The sequence below is a fragment of the Ctenocephalides felis genome, unplaced genomic scaffold, assembly GCF_003426905.1.
Source record: "Ctenocephalides felis isolate EL2017-DRISC unplaced genomic scaffold, ASM342690v1 CF-g0.4_SCAFFOLD_00845, whole genome shotgun sequence".
NCBI lineage: Eukaryota > Metazoa > Arthropoda > Insecta > Siphonaptera > Pulicidae > Ctenocephalides > Ctenocephalides felis.
The window spans coordinates 39796793-39816116 of record NW_020536999.1 but is presented as its reverse complement, the minus strand read 5'-3'; the positions used below and the strand labels follow the sequence as shown (position 1 = coordinate 39816116).

At 27.6% G+C, this 19324-nt stretch overlaps 2 protein-coding genes across 3 annotated transcripts; both read right to left on the bottom strand.

Annotated features, from left to right (window-relative positions):
- Positions 1-5: 5 nt before the first annotated feature.
- On the bottom strand, positions 6-7199 carry LOC113374941 (dentin sialophosphoprotein-like). 2 transcript variants are annotated; one of them, XM_026614903.1, is made up of 14 exons: positions 6886-7199; positions 6612-6803; positions 6084-6389; positions 4867-4939; positions 4691-4789; positions 4170-4271; positions 3997-4089; positions 3392-3535; positions 2993-3187; positions 2799-2933; positions 2451-2585; positions 2053-2157; positions 1218-1406; positions 6-752 (listed from the first exon to the last, which is right to left on the bottom strand). In XM_026614903.1, exons 1-14 carry the CDS (start codon positions 7033-7035, stop codon positions 97-99), a joined length of 2574 nt encoding a protein of 857 aa, XP_026470688.1. In that variant the 5' UTR covers positions 7036-7199; the 3' UTR covers positions 6-96. The 2 variants fall into 2 exon arrangements, with proteins under 2 accessions (XP_026470688.1, XP_026470695.1); XM_026614910.1 differs by lacking the exon at positions 2993-3187.
- A 1245-nt stretch (positions 7200-8444) lies between these two features.
- On the bottom strand, positions 8445-17095 carry LOC113383166 (cytosolic carboxypeptidase 2-like). Its single transcript, XM_026621416.1, has 19 exons — positions 17023-17095; positions 16427-16638; positions 15991-16143; positions 15666-15910; positions 15416-15562; positions 15054-15184; positions 14855-14979; positions 14709-14778; positions 14325-14535; positions 14024-14183; positions 13713-13940; positions 11501-11592; positions 11318-11438; positions 11163-11225; positions 10782-11009; positions 10533-10699; positions 9979-10152; positions 9565-9741; positions 8445-8844 (listed from the first exon to the last, which is right to left on the bottom strand). The coding sequence occupies exons 1-19, from the start codon at positions 17093-17095 to the stop codon at positions 8445-8447; spliced, it is 3177 nt and encodes a 1058-aa protein (XP_026477201.1).
- Between the last annotated feature and the right edge of the window lie 2229 nt (positions 17096-19324).

Genomic DNA, 19324 nt, shown 5'->3' with positions numbered 1-19324 from the left:
AAAGTGTGAAATTGTCTTACTTAATAAAAACGATCCATTTTAAAAATAATTAATATTAGTTACATATGACTTGATGTTCTATTAATTTAAAAAAGATCATAAATCTTCATTAGGCTCTAATCCTGACAATACTTCAGTTTCTTTTTCTACTAAATCACTATGGCGATTTTCACATATGATTGTTGGTTCTTCATTGCTGTCAGCATGGAAGGCTGCTTTAGGTAAATTTTCTATTAAGTTGCAACTACTTAATTCTTTCTGCATTGTATCGTTTACTTCACTTGTATTATCAGCAACAGAAATTGTAGGTGTGGTATCAGATAATTCTGAAAAATTCTCATCACAAGATTTCATACATTCTACTTTACTTTTTTTATTTTCAGCAATATCATTATCCACATTGAGACCTTCAACATCTGGCACCATATCGGAATTTTCTATTGAATCAGAATTTTGTGCTTCATTACTATTTTCAGCTTCTGCCTTTAATTGATTTTCAGAGATGGCTTTATTTTCTAGTTGCTCTTGGGCATTAGCTTCAGAATTAGAGCCGTTTTGCTTTTCTTCTATCAATGGCATTTCTTCATCTTCTAAAATTTCATCTGGTAGTGAGTTTGGCGGAAGCTCTATTTCTTCATGGATTTTGCAAATAGATTTGCAATTGACGATAGATTCTGTGCAAAATACACTATCTATTATTTCAGAATGATTATCATTGCCATTTTCCTCACTTTCTATAATTATTTTTTCATCTATGAAGAAAGAAATAATTTAATTAAAAATGATTCATTTTTATAAGCATCTTTCTTTTGTCACTATAGCAATAACAGTCATTAAGTAGTTTATGTAAAATGAGCAATCTGGAATTGTAATATATTTCAGACTTTTAATATCATTAATTAAAAATATAAAATCACAAAAATAATTAAGACTCATTTTATACTATCGAAAAAAGCATTTTGCATAACAAATTTGCTTCCAGAACGAATCAAGCATGGAAAATGAAGTATGATAGTAATATTTTCATAACATACATAATTCATAAAATCTTAATATTAAAGAAATAATGCATATTATATAAATACTTGGTACAAATTATAACTCAAAGATGTATTTCATTAGTTCATAGATAAAATCTATAAACTAATGAAACTAACATAACACATGAAGAGTTACATATAACTGATTTAATACCAATAAATAAATGCTCCTGTTACCTTTGAGCTCTGGTGATGCATTAACTGAAAAAATTTCAGTGGTTTCTTTCTTCGCGTCTTTATTATCTTGATCATCATGTGGAGTATCTAAATTAGATAAATCAAATTCTACATGCTTTGATTTCTTCTCTGACTTAGATTCCTCATCTGTAATCTTAACAGATAAAGGCACTTCATTTTCTATTGGCACTAAAAAATAAAATATTACATCCATTAAAGACTTTCTGATAATTAAACTAAGTATATATTTAAATTTTAAGCTGCCTGTACTAAGATATCATATATAAACAAAAAAATAAAATGCAAATTGATAATATTGACATGGGTATATGAGTATTAACAAATAAATAATAATAAAATACACTGTGCGAGTGGTATTCTGCTTTACAGCAAGTTACATGAATCATAAAATTTATTGTATTCACACTAAATGCTATTCGTTTCAATATATTTTGATCTAAACTAATTCAAACAGCAAATGGTAATCAGCAATAATATTAATATTGATTATACATATTATATATATACATATATATTTATATTATATATATATATATATATATATATATATATACTATTAATCACCATGAACCAAAGAATCTTTCCGCAAAACGGATAAAAGCATCTATCAGAAAAGAGTCATTCAATTTCAAAGACAACGGATTTTTAATTTTTAAGTTTTTATAAAATGCAGATGCAATGCAAATTTTATCTAACGGCTTCATTAATTATTTATTTATCATTTATTTAATTATCAACTCATTTATATAATTTTAAAATGAAAGATAATGTGTCCAAATTTACAAAATAATTTGAACATTAATGGTAATCTTACATGCTTCACTTTCTTTACGATCAGCGTTTTCAGTGGAACATTCAACAATCGTTTCTTCTATCTTCTTATTACCATCATTAGATGAAATTTCTTGCTCAACTTGTGCTGTAATATATATTAGAATTTAACATAGCTATTATTTTATGATGAATTTCACTGAAATTACTTGTTTTAAGTACAATCAATTTCTATTGAAATCACAATTACAAAAATGTATTTGAAAATTCATATTGTGCTCCATATGAATTAAAAATAAATTGATTGTAACTATGTCAAAACAAAAACATCTTGAAATAACTTAATTCACAAGGAAGTTTTAAAGTTTTTACACACTTTAAACTGTTCAAACAAGTTGTTACCATTTAGTTTTAAGATAAAATTTTTTTAGTAATTCTCACCATCTTCAGATATTTCTTCTTTTTGTGAAACAAGACAAATTGTAGAAATTTTGCTTGATTCATTATCAGGCTTTTCACTCTCAGACATATTTTGATCGGTATTTGGAACCTCATTTCCAAGTGCAGTTTCCATCACTAAAACAACATTACAAATAAAAATTCTAAATAATATATAATAGTAAACTAATGAATTAAAAATAAATTGATTGTAACTAAACTATGCCAAAACAAAAACATCTTGAAATAACTTAATTCACAAGGAAGTTTTAAAGTTTTTACACACTTTAAACTGTTCAAACAAGTTGTTACCATTTAGTTTTAAGATAAAATTTTTTTAGTAATTCTCACCATCTTCAGATGTTTCTTCTTTTTGTGAAACAAGACAAATCGTAGAAATTTTGCTTGATTCATTATCAGGCTTTTCACTCTCAGACATATTTTGATCGGTATTTGGAACCTCATTTCCAAGTGCAGTTTCCATCACTAAAACAACATTACAAATAAAAATTCTAAATAATATATAATAGCAAACTAAATCATACTATTTTTGTTTGTAGACTCTATTAGTTCAGTTTGAATTTGCGCTGGAACATCAGCTAACATATTGCTTTCTAATAGAACTTTACAGTCCATTAATACTACATCAACCTTTTTATTAGCCTTAGTTTGTCTTTGAACCTTATTTTTTGCATTTTTCTTTTTCTTAGTCGGTGAAATAAGTTTTATTTTTATTTGATCTATAAATAGAAAGATGCTGATAATTTGTATAAATATAAAAACAAATTTCAGTAAATCCACTCGAAGGATATCAGTTTGCATAACAAATCAAAATTAATATCTAATTTCAACATATAACTATTTATTATTATTATTATGTTTAAATTATGTGTGTATGATATCTACTTATTAATATCTATGTATTTATATAGAACCAATCTTACTCCTAGGCTTTTTTTCAGGTACCCCGATATCCTTGTCCACATCATTACCACCAGAAGATTTGTCATCTTCATTTTTAGTTATTTTATTTTCATCAGCAATCCCTATTTCATCATCAGCTGTGTTTGAAGTAGATGCTGTGGTGTCTTCATTATATAAATATAATCATTTATTAAACTTTCATGCAATGTATTTCAATATTTCAATATAGATTTTAATATATTGACAAAAATAAACTGGATCCTATCGACATACCCAGGTTAATAAAAGCATAAAATACTGAAGGTGCTGATGAATTTATTATATAATTTTTCAATGTTTAATTTAAGCATTAAATTAATTAAAATTTCTGTAGTTAATCACCATCAGATTTTCAATAAATATTAATACTAGGCACAATATTTCAGTTAATACAAATATATAAAATATCTTACACGGGAAATAATTTAAAAGGTCTAATAAATCTATATGGATTTCAACATATTTAAAACAATAAAATTTAGTATATTTTCTTGAAGTCAAAAAATATTTATTATAATAATTATTTAAGAAAAATTCATGTAATCTTCTGTAAAATCATAATATCCAGAAAAAAAAAACTATTAACCTTCTAGTCTTTCAATTAGACTAACTGAATTATCAGCCTCATTATTATCCTTTAATCTATCTTCTGAAGTTCTTCCTTTTTCATTTTTCTCAGCTATAAGACAGAATATATATAAGAAAAATTCATGTAATCTTCTGTGAAATCATAAAATTCAGAAAAAAAAAACTATTAACCTTCTAGTCTTTCAATTAGACTAACTGAATTATCAACTTCATTATTATCCTTTAATCCATTTTCCAAAGTTCGTCCTTTTTCATTTTTCTCAGCTTTTGCCTCTATAAAAATAAATATGAAAGGATATTAGAGCAAACTCCCAAGCTATCACAAAATATTATGAAGAGATCATAGACAAAACAAATTTTCTAATTCAAGGCATGAAGGCAAAATAATAAATAGAACAAGGTGAAGACAACTTTATGTGAATAAATTATGAAATTAAAATTCATCATAATTGACTATCAATTATTACTGTATATAAAAGTACCCATTATGAATAATGGATAATTAGAGAATATAATTATGGGTGTTAACACAACAAACATATGTTTTGTAAGTCTTCAATGAAATTCAATAGGATAAATATGCTAAAAATTAGAAGTGTCAAGAAAGTAGCAGCATTATTTATAACATTAAATATATGATTTAATAATAAATATCATTTTAGATTTTCTTGTAAAGTGTTCTAAATAATTACCTGCTTCATCTAAAATGTTTTCTGTTGTAATTTTTTCAGCACCTGTCTTTTTCTTACTTTGCAATTGTTTTCTTGTCGGGGTTTGTGATTTAGGACGACCTGTAAAACATTCTTGAATATTACAAGGAACAAGAACATGTTAATGCAACTTAAGCTTTTGTAAATAATCAACACACCTCTTTGAGAAACTGTTTTATTACTTGAAGTATCTTTTTTATTTTGAGACACTTTAGCAGTATCTACTTTAACCTAAAATTGATATATTGTTTAAAAATTATCCAAAATAAATTATACAATTCATACACATATATAAATATATAAGTACATGTTGTAAATATGTTCAAAGAAATAATTATAGATTAGGCTACTGATTTCAAAAATATAAAATAAAACTATAAGTAAAAATCTAATAATCAATGACTACTTTTTAAAATGCACATCCATCTGCATTACAAAACTACAAAAATAAAAAAAATTGTATACCCTGGAACATTCTCTTATATTATTTAGAAATACTATATATATATATATATATATATATATATATATATATATATATATAATTTTCATATATTTATTTACCACTTTACCATTCAGGAACATAGCCCTCAGCACAAATGTGTTTTATAGTGTGCGATTAATATTCGTTTACAAACAGGTCAAACATTTTTGTTCATAGCATATATGAAAATCTCAAAAGTATGGCAAAAGTGCAACAAAAATTTTGAAATACTAAAACTTAAACCAAGATCAGAAAAAAACCTATATTAATCAATAAAATGTTTAATACTACATATTTTAATTAACAATTTAAAAAAATAAAACTTATAGAATTCATATTTTTGAAAACGTCAAATCTTGTATGCAAACAGGAGAAAGTAAGAGTTGCCAGCAGTGAGATGAATGTGACTGCTTCTTTCGAACCAAATCTTTCATGTAATGAACACAAGTAAATGTAAATATCATGTACATGATAAATGATCCAGGATATGATTAGAAGAGAGAGAAATATGAAAACTAATATAAATATCAATATATAACTGCCTGGATATGGCTCCGAAGAAAAAGTCATATCCTTGGAGTTAATTAACATATATGTTGTGTGCCAGCAAATATATATATATATATATATATATATATATATATACACCGTCTTCGGAAGCAAATTTTTGATGAGTGGGCTCTGGGCAGGCAGTGGGTTCGTTTTTTTTTTTTAGACATATCAGCCCATACAATTTTTTGAGATTGAAAATTCATGGGTGGCCACACAGCCCACACGGTTCCGACGCCACTGTACATATATATATATATATATATATATATATATATATTATATATATATATATGTTTGTGTGTGTGTTAGGCATTATTCATTTAAAAAGTATATACTGACCTTTTTAGTGCCTTGCACCATATCTAAACCTAACTTTCTTTTAACAGCCTTCGTCATATTAGAAATAACATCTACTCGAGCTATCAATGTGTACATTTTTTTATCCTTAGTAATAACTGAATTAACTTTGATTAAATCTCTATCGACTAGTTTCTTTACTGAAGCGAGTTTACTTGTGCTTGTAAGAGCACTAACACTTCTTCCCTCAGGTACAAAATTTGCTGATGCATACTTTTTGCATTCTTTAAAAAGCTCAAGTTTGAAATAGCAATTCGAGCAAATGGTATCATTACTTTTAAATGATCTCTGTAAAAAAAAAAGTACATATCAAACATTAATAAATAATATCAATAGTTTCAAGTATTGTAATCTAACTAATTTAAGGTGCTGTAGTAATATATGTAATCAATTATATCTATATCATATTTGTTTAATCTATAATTTGAGTGCCATCAATCTCATTATCAATGGTTGAAAAACATTAGTTATAGTAATTTAACTAAAATCATTTAAGAGAAAGCTTCTTACGTTAATGTAATGACATAGTTGTATCTTTTCATCGACGAATGATTGGGCTACATCTAGATCAGAGTGTGGAGAACCACCACATAAAACACATGCCTGATCTTGGATATCGCATTCTAATAATTTTTTAAAATCTTCTAGAACTGTAATTTTATAAATGCACCTATGACACAAAGTTTTTGCTTCAGAATTTTCCTAAAACAAACAACGCAATTTACAATTTAATTATTTTATAGGTATAATCATAACTTTCACACTAGATAATAAAAAAACTTACTGGCATATCAGGCTGAAATAATTGATAAATATTAATAAGTTTCTCTGGTAAAAGCGTTGTGAAAACTCCTTCTTCTGATGTACATAAACTACATATTTTTACAGTATCACTGTTTTTAGATTTAGACAATTGAGCTTTCAGTCTAGGCATGATTTAATTTAAAACTTTATGATAAAGCAGAAGAAAGTTGTATATCACGAAAATAATTTTAGGAGTATGTCAATAAAAACAAAATTAAAATTGAAGCTAAGGTTAAGCGCGCTAAAACACTGTTCGGCTGTTTAACCCTTGTTTAACTACGCGTATGACATGTACATTTAAACCGTACATCGATGAAAGATCGAATGATACTTCACATCAGTTTTACACAAAGTTAACCAACTATAGAAAACTAAAATAAAGTTCATGTGGTTTGAATCTTAGACAATATATAATGGTTTGATTATAGATAAAAGAAGAGTATTTGAATTGGTTTGGATATAATGGTTTGAATTTGTATAATATAATGGTTTGAATTGGTTTGAATGGATTAAATGGCGGTTTTTAGTTCTTACAGTTATTTCCTTCGATTGAAATATATGTATTTTTTTTCACAAAAACATAATTTTAATATCTTTATCAATTTGAAATCTATTGATGGTATTTTTTTTTTTAAAAGAACTTTGTATACTTTTATCACAATGATGTAGTCATAGATAAAAGAATAGTCATATTTTATGCTGAAAATAATAATGTTCTATTTGATATGTATATTTTTACCGTAAGTTGTAATTTTCTGCTGGAAAATTAAAAAAATTATATATTCTATGTTCAAGTAGTTATTAAAGTGCCTATTTTCCAAATATTTCTTATTTGTGTAATGATTATGGTTTATATCCAACATTGCGAATGTTTTTCACTCCAGTCAATTCATAATTTTCTTGGTATCGTTGCTAACTTCATATCTCTTGAGAAACCCTTTTCAATTAAATCTAAAACAGTCAAAACTTAAATCTAAATCAAATAAATAAATTTAAATAGTTAAAAAAGTAACGTCTTTATCTGTATCTTTGATAAAAATAAAAAAGTAACCTTAATTAATTTGTGCAATCTGAGAAACAATGTGATAATTCATAAATTTAAGAATTATAAGAAACTGTGTCAGTGTAATCTAACTGTGACATTCAAGAAATATAAATTAAAATCAAAGGTATATATTCCACATTTTATTTCATGTTAAATTATTATTTCAATATGTATTGTTTTTATTCCAAATGCTTAATTTATGGTTTTGTTTTCATTTTTATTTATCAAATATTGTTTATTGAATTTATAGCATGAGCGTAGGTACTCATACTCACCATATACTGAGCTACAATATAGTAGCTAAAAATTTCTGTAAAAGTATAAAAAATATATGGTGTTCTCAAGTACGTTTTTAAGATCATTTTATATTAATAAAAGAATTGTAAAGCATTATGTTAATATCAGATCTGAATAATAATAATTCTAAGAATATATCTCTGAATAATAATAATTCTAAGAATGGCATGAATGAAATTTATGAAATTTTTAGTTTATTACAATTTCTTACTGACTTTATCAAATGAGACTAATTTACTACGACTCTTTAGCAACTTTTTTTTATTTTTCTGTTTCCCGTCTTGAGCTTTGGATTTATGTTCTGTTTCCGTATCCGAGCTTGTTTCTGCCTTTCGTTGTTGACGCCTCAGTTTATGTGTTTGTTTATTAGTGTTATTATTAATGGCCATAACAGCAAGACCCCCTAATTTTAATCCGTTATTTCGACTAACTTTTACATTAGATTCCTCGGGACTAGCAAATGACATGACAGTTTTTGCTGTGTTTTGTGTTGCTATAGGCTTTCTTTTTCTATGTCCTTTGTGCCAGCAATATAAATAAGATGGTAATGGTATTTCTGGTTTATCTTTACTAGTAGCCTTATCAGATCGCTTAAGTCTGAAATTAAATAATCAACACAGTGAGATTAGAATGTATTCAAATAAAACTCTGATGGAAATCTGTTTCCTAACAATGCATTACGATGCACGCGGTTTGTATTACAATGCAATTCAATTTATTACCATCCATTAAAATTCTATCATTTTTATCAATCAACTAATTATATCCACACCCAAATATAAGCATTTACAAGTACTTATTTGAATTAATTACTATGAAGAGTTTGCGGTTGGACATTTCTATAATATAAGGTACGCCGGGGCACAAAGGTCCAATTTGACTTTGAGCAATCATATTGTAAAAACTAAATTGATTATATCACAACAAAAATTCTAAGCTAATTCTTCATTGTAAAAATGTGTTTTTTGCTGTTTTTCAGAAATTTGCCACCTGCTCCTTTTTACCCCATAGACAGATATATTGCTTTTCTAATTTTTATTGTTAACGTATACTTAAAAATTATATTGAGGTCTCGTAAACTAAACAACAGCGCTCGCAACCAAAAGAACTAACAACAAAAGAAATTACTTTTGTTAAAAAAATTCCAATATTGAGGAATCAAGGTGATGGCTGGTTATACATCTTGTTTCCTTTTCTTTCAATTATTATTGTTAGAAAAATTAATTTTACTTGTTTTTGAGATTAATGGTGGGCTTTTTTACCCGCGGACCTTTAAGCCCCGCTCGACTCTATATAATAGGTGCAGAATATATATACCTTGGTTTTCGTTTTCGATTTTCTAAGCCATTTCCATCGCTCGATTGTTGCACGTAATTGGCTCCTGACTGACTGAATGATTTCTTTAATGATTTTGCGATTTTAGCTTCATTCAATATTTTCATGTGATAATTCAAACTCATACGTTCAAGGGTAAGAAGTTTTTGCGAGCATGATCTGAAATATCCAAATAATAATTTATTGATATATTCTTGAATAATTTACTATTTGAACAAATCTTAGAAAATAAAACAGTTTTGTTAATTTATACAAATCATGATCATATAAAACTCTCTTAATAAAGTAATCAAATGATTAACTTAAAAATTAATAATGATCATACATGTAATGAAATTTACATTTTTATATTAAATAACGTATGTGAAAACACATAATAATTTGTTAAATTCTTACTTTAACAAAGCGGTACTATCTCCATTAAAGTGTAACATTTTTGATAGACCCCATGATAAGGGTGCCCTGGGTCCCCATTCTGGTGTGCCCGTCCACACCTGCTGCCGCGCCGTGCTTGTAAGAAGCTTAGCACGCAACTCGCCTGAGCGATCACCCCGGTTTTCTGAAAACTGTCTTTGAAAAAAAAAACATGGTTGAACATTAGAACGTTATTTATATGGTCATTCAACTTATTTTAATAACAAGTTATTCGAAATTCTAGAACCTTGTTAAGATGATTATCAAATATTGTAAGTCATTATATGTAAAATAGTTGCCTGTAAATGCAAAACTTTGTTGAATTAATAAAAGTGATATTAAACTGACAAGGTTGATAGTATATATATACAAATATAAGGTTTCAAATCTTTTATAAATATTTTCCATTCGTTTCCCTAAATCATTAAATGATTAATAAAAATTGGCCAAGCAATTTAGTTCTTCTGAAACATTTTAAGTGTTAAAAACTAAATATTCATTTATAAATTAATATAAATTAGATATATTTTATATACTTATGAGGAAGACTCTTAAATTGATTCCACGGGCAGGTGCGCAGTTTATCAACGGGCGGAAAATCTTTAGGAAACTCGTATTCGCTGGATTGACGCTCTATGTGGATTTGGATTTCCGCTTCTCTTTTTGTTGTGTAACTTTCATTATCCGAAACCTGTTCATACTTCTAAAATTTATTAAAAATTTATTATAATAGTTATTGACTTTTGTCGCACATGTTTTCTTAACTTTCTTCAAACTACACTCACTTGCGCTATTTTAACGACTAGTTCTGGAGGCATTGAACGACGTTTTGTTTTACGTTTCCTGTCATCATTCAAATTTTGACGATTCTGTAGATTTTTACTGTTGGTTCTAGGCGAATATGAAGTTTTTGAGATAGCTACGGGCTCTGTATCATCTCCTGAATCTATTTCTGTTGTACATAAATCACTTCCAGGATCGGTAGTTGGTAAATCCAACGTGGTGCGCACCATCTTGAAAAAATAATTTCATTACTATATTATAATATAGAATATATAAATTTATAATTTAGTAATTCAAAGCATGAATGCATAATATATTTATAAATACATTAAACACATGTATATATATTTTGGATTGTGTAGAAATTTATATAGTTTTTTTACCTTAATAGCTTTTCGCTGATACGACTTGGTTCTATTTATTGGTTTTAACAGCTGTTTTTTATTCTGAAATTCAATTTTCTAAATTTCACTAAGTATCTGTTTAAAATTTGTATGTTAACAATATAATTCAGTTTTGGAATTTGCATTTTGAGTACCTTCTTGCTCTTCTTGTACTTATTTAAAATTACTGGTGACGGTGGTGGTACCACGAGTACTTCTTCCTTCTTATTGAACAAAAGATCGTAGTCTGAACTGCTCGAGCTATCGCCGTCATCACTAAGAAATGATAAAATTTTTAATGAAATATTGCTAAATTGGTAAACTGCTCTTTTAAGTACCTTGAGTAATCAGACAGCATGATGTTAATAGGTTCATCAGCAGTAGAACCTTCTTGTACGAGTCTAGTTATGATTTTACACCTAAGTCTTTCCTAAAATTTATATAGAGATTTCAATTGGGTTCTGCTATATAGACATATTCCGTTATTAAAATAATAAATATAAGTTATTTAAAACAAGTTATTTAGAAGTGTAAAAAGAACTCATAGTACCGATCATATAGTCGCTATGTAATTCCATAATTAGTGCAGTAAACGGAGAGGAAAAAAGGGTATAACCTCTGAATTTTTTTACTGTGCTCCGAATTGAATAAAATTTTGGAATTAGGTTCATCTTACCCTCAAGTTCAAAAGTGAAAACAATTCGGGTTGCGCCATCCCCCCCCGGGGGGGTGACACCCCTTCTTAATTGAGTGATTACATTTTTTCAAAATAACGTTGGAAATCGATAGAAGTACTAATTATAAGAAAAAAATGTCTTTTATAGTTTTTCAAAAAAAGTAATACTTTTCAAGTTACTGACCACTAAAGATTCATATATTTTTGGCGTTTTTCTTCGTTTTTTTGCAAATATCTCCTAAAATATACATTTTAACGAAAATCATGTAATGAACAAAATAATGTCAATGAAAATCTTAATAAATCGGTATTACATAAAGTGTTCTAAGAAAAATATTAAGCAAGATTTGAAGGAGCAAAGTCGTTTTTTATTTCGTTGAAGATTTAATTGTTGTATTTAAAGCCATCTAGTGTCGAGGTTTTACATTTATGCATTTCGGTGAAATTGGGTTTTATAGTGCTCATCATAAGCTTTAAAATGAGTGCTGTTACAAGTTTTTTGCGTGTAAAATGAGTGAGCTATCATGCAAATAAGAAGCATATACGAAGTTTTTTTCTTTTAAATCATATGGTTTAATGAGCGCCATTTCCACCAGAATCAAAGTAATTCACATTCCATCTAGAATTCACTTCATTATAGGCATCTTGATGGATTCTAGCAGATTCACTACTTTAGTACAAACTATTTTCAGAAAACTCACGATTTTATAAAAACTTTTTTTTCCAATTTGCGCGGCCGCGCAGTCTTTAAACATTCATAACTCTGTCAATTTTTGTGTGAAAGAAAAATAATAAAAAACAATAATAAGCTAAAAAGATCCCTTTGATTTTGATCTATATGCTTTTATGCGTATCTTTTATTCTTTTTAAGATATAATGAAAATAATTTCGATTTTTAAAAAAAATGGAAAAAAAAGTTTTTATAAAATCGTGAGTTTTCTGAAAATAGTTTGTGCTAAAGTAGTGAATCTGCTAGAATCCATCAAGATGCCTATAATGAAGTGAATTCTAGATGGAATGTGAACTACTCTAATTCTGGTGGAAATGGCGCTCATTAAACCATATGATTTAAAAGAAAAAAACTTCGTATATGCTTCTTATTTGCGTGATAGCTCACTCATTTTAAACGCAAAAAACTTGTAACAGCACTCATTTTAAAGCTTATGATGAGCACTATAAAACCCAATTTCACCGAAATGCATAAATGTAAAACCTCGACACTAGATGGCTTTAAATACAACAATTAAATCTTCAACGAAATAAAAAACGACTTTGCTCTTTCAAATCTTGCTCAATATTTTTCTTAGAACACTTTATGTAATACCGATTTATTAAGATTTTCATTGACATTATTTTGTTCATTACATGATTTTCGTTAAAATGTATATTTTAGGAGATATTTGCAAAAAAAACGAAGAAAAACGCCAAAAATATATGAATCTTTAGTGGCCAGTAACTTGAAAAGTATTACTTTTTTTGAAAAACTATAAAAGACATTTTTTTCCTTATAATTAGTACTTCTATCAATTTCCAATGTTATTTTGAAAAAATGTAATTACTCAATTAAGAAGGGGTGTCACCCCCCCGGGGGGTGATGGCGCAACCCGAATTGTTTACACTTTTGAACTTGAGGGTAAGATGAACCTAATTCCAAAATTTCATTCAATTCGGAGCACAGTAAAAAAATTCAGACCTAAAACGCTCCGTTTACTGCACTAAATTCATAACTAATTTTTCTATTGCTTATTCGCACACTTTGCCACACAATAATTAATTAAGATTAATTTTAATGAATGAAATCTAAGTTTAATCAAAACTATTTAAAATTATAATGATTGGTACTTATGCTGAAGTAAACATAAAAATTTTTTTACCTTGCTGGGATCCTCATCACTGTAGTCCAATAGAGTTTCGCAGAAAGATTTACCCATATTTTCATAATCCTGAGCAGTAAAATGTGTACCAGCTCGGGAAGACAATGCTGAGCCTGCAAATGAAGCCTCCATCGTGTAACTATTGGCAACACCCATCAGCCATACAACCACGCGTCCTGTGCCTTCTTTGGACCGTTGAATGCGAAAACGGCAAGATTCGAAGGAAAACTATGAAAATGATATGATAATTAAAACATTCTTTAATTTACATTTTTCAGCAAATTATTTATTATTTGCACACTTAATTTAACCTTATCTGCAGCATTTTTATGGAGCATCAGAGGGAAAACTTGCTCCAACAGGCGTTTGTCTGCTCCTCGTTTATTTTCACAGCCATATATAAAAGTGTTATGTTTGCGCGAATGTGCGTGCATGTCGCAATACATCAATACGCCACATTCTTCCATCAATCTACAAAATTGGGGATTTATAAATTTGCTTAAAAATCCTCTTTTTCATTAATCAATATTTTTTATTTTATAAATATTAATTATATTAGCCTAGAAACAATAAATAAAACACATTCTAGTTCAAGTTTTTATTATGACCCACCTGCGTATCATTAACTTAGTATGCCACACTGGTGGGTAAGTTTCCCTTATAACCGTTCTATATTGTCGATTTAAATCTCTTCCAGTTAATGAACATCTGTTATTTCCTACTATTACACCATCGGGGTTGAGCATAGGAACTATTTTGAAAATGAATTTAGCCCTGAGTTCACGAGCCCTTGCTGAGTCACCAGTTATGAAATCCATCAGACCTGTAATTAATTCATTGCATATGCATTTTTCATCATATTTAATAGTGAACCGTAAGCACGGTAATATCATAAATATTGTTATAAGCATGAATTTGTAGTGTTAAACAGTTTTTGAAAAAAGTAAACTAATTCGATTTTATATCTTATATCTATGAATAATTAGATTTTATCACCTTTCATCATGTACGAAGCCGGTGTTTCTCCTGGATGTACACGTGCTGTTACAATGATGGCTTTCTTTTTCTGATTGTAAGAGTAAAATTTATAAATTATCCTAATATCTAAAATTATAGAACTATACATTTCTATTTGCTGTCACCTTAGTTTCATTTTCTATTGGAGGTGCCGTGACTGTCAGGTAATAAACGTTATTGCCAGCTAGAGATTTGCATAACAATCTCAATTTACAGAAAGTTGATTTTATTGGATGGTTTTGAATTCTACCTAAAATAATTATTTTGAATGGCAATTTAGTGTCTATTGTTTATTAAAGCATTTATATATGATAAATATTTCACCTAAATAATCCTGTAGATCAGTGTATGTATATGGATAGCAATGAGCAAGATATACGGAATCTCTGTCGTGTGGAAATTCTATATTGAATGTTAAAGTATAGGAAGCACTTTGATCTGGTTCCTCATCGCTTCTGGCGAAAAAATTACTATTAGTTATAATTCATACAACAAATATTAAAATACTAGCTATCAGTAATAAATTTATGTACAATTCAAGGTAAATACAACTTTCCCATAAATAAAGTATCACTGTTTAGTAGTTTAAAGTATGATGAAGTTGAAATTTCAGTATAAATTTCTAATGATTTTTAATAAATTAAAATATCAGCTGTTTAATATTTCCAAATAATTATTACACTTACGATGAATCATTTTTATAAAAGCTGATATTATCACCACATCTTCTCCACCCTATGCTGTGCAAATGAGCATCGCGAGTTGAATAAAGCAATGGGCGCATACCCGAAGTGTAAAGGCTTTCACCCTTTGATAGATTTACTATAGAAAACCTACTTAGTTCAGAATATTTTATTAATATAATACAGGAAATAATATCTGAATGCTAGAATGTTAAAAACACAGATTATCTTTAAATAAATTGTTTAGGTTTACCGGTATATAAAACGTCTTCTCGTATTTGATACTCTGAAATAGTACCATTGCATATGTCTATTAGTGTACAAATCAGATCTCAAATGTAATTCATAGTAAGTGTCGGTAATTTTAACCACTTTGGCAAGATTTCCGCATTCGAAACGCGACTCGAATGCTAATTCGTCCTCCGATGTTGGCTCGCGCGGTCCAGCCGACGTCCCCGGAGGAGATAATCTGCTACCGCCTGCGGTAGATCTACTAAACTGAAAAAATATCATAGTTGTGACAAAATATAAGTCAAAAAAATTATTTGTTCACAAGTCAGAAAAGACTATGTGCTTACATAATTAACTGCACTTGTCGGATAATATTGATAAATCACGACACCACTTTCTTCACCAATAACCTTTGGCTGAGGTTCTTTTCCGCTAAAGTTATAATAAGGCTCAGGCTGTGGAGGTGTATACTCTATATGATGAACTCGTTCCTCCAAAACCTTAAAAATATTTAAAAATTAGATCAAGAAATTAAAGTATTGAAGCGATATACTAAAAAATAGTAAACCAAACAGGGAAAAAAATCATAAGTCGATAGTTATGAATACAAATTATGAATAGCAATAAATATCTGTATAAATTATACTATTTGATATAGCTCATATTCACAAGCAAAAAAATACATGATTAAAAAAAATACAAGAAAGAGGAGAAAAGAGAATATGCTTTGTTTAACATTGTTAATGAAGAAGTAGAATAACAGCAATTATTTTTCAAGATTACCTGGCATTCCGAAGGCCACCTAGCAGTTTGCTGGGGTCCTTCTGGATCCCGGGGTAAAGTGAAGAGTTCCCGCGGCTCGCGCAATCTGGCCTGCACCGACCCATCATTCAAGGTTCCCAACTCACCTCCGTCTATACCAGGCGGAAAATGAGTATCGACGCGTAACTGGTTACTTTTTAATGATCTTTGAAGAAAACTTCCCAGCAGGCCACCTTAACAACAAAATCTTGTTCAAGAAATAAAATATAATACTTAAATATAAATCAATGGTGTAACGCATAATCATATTTTAATTACTCCAGAAATGGTATTGTAGATTTGAACATTTGCTAACCAATATTATTAAAGCTCTATTTTACTGGAGCTGTACTATGATTTTGGAAAACTATAAAACAAATGTACATTTCAGACCAAATCAATACGTCAATGGAGCATGAAATAAATATAGATTAAAATGTTAATTTTGGTACACTGGGAATGGGAAATGGAAAACTTATATGTTGATATCTAAAAATCTAATCACTTCATAATTGATATATTATTTATATTCTGTATTTACTATTTATTACAAAAACCGTCTAAAATCTCCCACAAACCTCTGGCAATAACACAAACGGGAAAAAGCTCAGCTTGAAGATAACGTACTTGATCGGCTTCATAATAATCCATTTTCTGGTAAATTCTTTATTAATAACGTAACACATGTTACTAACATAAAATTGCTTTTATCTGTCCTCCATTGTTGAACTTTATTAAATAGATTCCAAATTGTTCCAAACACACTTCTCTTACGTTGTAGTCATTTTAATATTTACTCTTCGAATATTGTTAATTTTGAACTAACAGCATTCAAACAATTTTTTTTTAACTAATCAATATTTATCAATAAATAGTTGAGCAATTTTTTTTAAAATAAAATTTTCAAAAATAGTTTAGTTTAATTAAACGATCTACTCATGAATACGTACGATGAGAGAATAATATACTAAAATTCAACTTAAAGTTTATTCAACTATGACTAATCTATTTAATATCGGAATATATACCATTTATGCATTCGTGTTGAACTATTATTGACACATTTATCGTTTTCGGCTAAGAAACAAATTCTGATTTTAACTTATGACACGAAAGACATGTTGGCATGTAAATCAATCATAAACCGATTCAAATCGATTACACGTTGTCATGATACTAATACTATATATATATATATATATATATATATTTCAATTACTTTCTATAATATTAAGAATACGAATATGATTTTATCTATTTAAAAATTCACCGAATATGACCATTACTTCATGTTTTATTTATATCAATTTACAAAATGCACATTAGTCTTATTTAATTAGACCTATGTCTATATTACTCTGCATTACCAAACTTATTCAACTATACCGTAAATCTAAACTTAACTTATAAAACAAATTAAACTCAAATAAACTATTCTTCAGTAACTTTTTGTAATCATATACAAAACACATAATTTCACTAACCGGTACGAGAAAATAATAGATCACGAAAATTTATGGCTATAATTTGAATTTAGATACATTTGGATCGACAGTCGTTCAGGGTTTTTTCAATACTTTAATTTTTTGTACAAATAAAAATATAAACATTACGCAAACATTAAACATTATTTACTAAAATATAATATTTTACTACTTAGTAAATATTGTCCGAAGTAACCGCATGTTATAGTAATATTAAATTAAATATTTATTTCATTTGCATGTTCTAAATATGCAATAAATAAATAGCATAACTTTATGATACTGCTGTTTGACTAAACCGATAATTGATAAAAATAATTTTATTTTTAATGAAGTTCGTATACACGTATCTTATTTACTACTCATATTTATTGAATTAATTTTTACTTTAATTAACAGCGGCATGTTAATAAAGAACTTACAATGTTATTAAGTCTATGCACGGAAACATACTAAAACTAGACTACACAAATTTTTCTACACTTTACTTATAACCAAATTTGTCTCTTTATTGCACTTCACATTTCTGCAACTTGTATTTTTTTAACTTTTATTTTATATTAATATGTTAAAAGTTAGAAAATATAATTTGTATTGGTTTTAGAACTATACAACAATTTAATATACTTTTTTATTAGTTACATGATTATTGGTTTTGTATAGCTTTTGTGAAGTTTTAAATTATCGAACTGGTTTTGATAAGTATATCCGATGTTTATTTTCAAGTAGCGTCCATAGCAACCGGTATTGGATTTCATAATATATTATATTTTATCTTATTTATATATATTATATAATATATATATATATATATATATATATATATATATATATATATATCACATCGAACATGATTTCTAATATTATTTCATGTTTTAAGAAACACAATTTTCAATATTTATTTCAATTCCAATTGTTACTTGAGACTAGAAACATAATTATTAATAAATCGATTTTAAAAATAAATCTAAAATTAATTTTTTAATACTTTGATAATACAAAGGCTATAGATAATAATGACATATTCAGCAAATTTATATACAGAAATTAATTTACAATTGATTGGATCAATTAAATTTTTCATTTGAATTTTAAAAATCAGTTTAAAGAAACAAACAACACAAACAACAATCAGTGATAATTATTAGAAAATTAGAATGTAAACAATTAATAATAAACTATTTTGGTTGTTTTTACAATAAAATATATATTAATATAATTTTGAATATCTGTAACGATTTATTCGATATTGATGGGGAGCAAAATAGATAATTCTATATTTTGAATTGCTATGTATACAAAAATCATTTAGAATATTTAGTTGTTTTAAAATCAATCTTAATTTGTTTATATACTATAGTTGCAATGACTATATTGTTGATGAGAAGATAATATA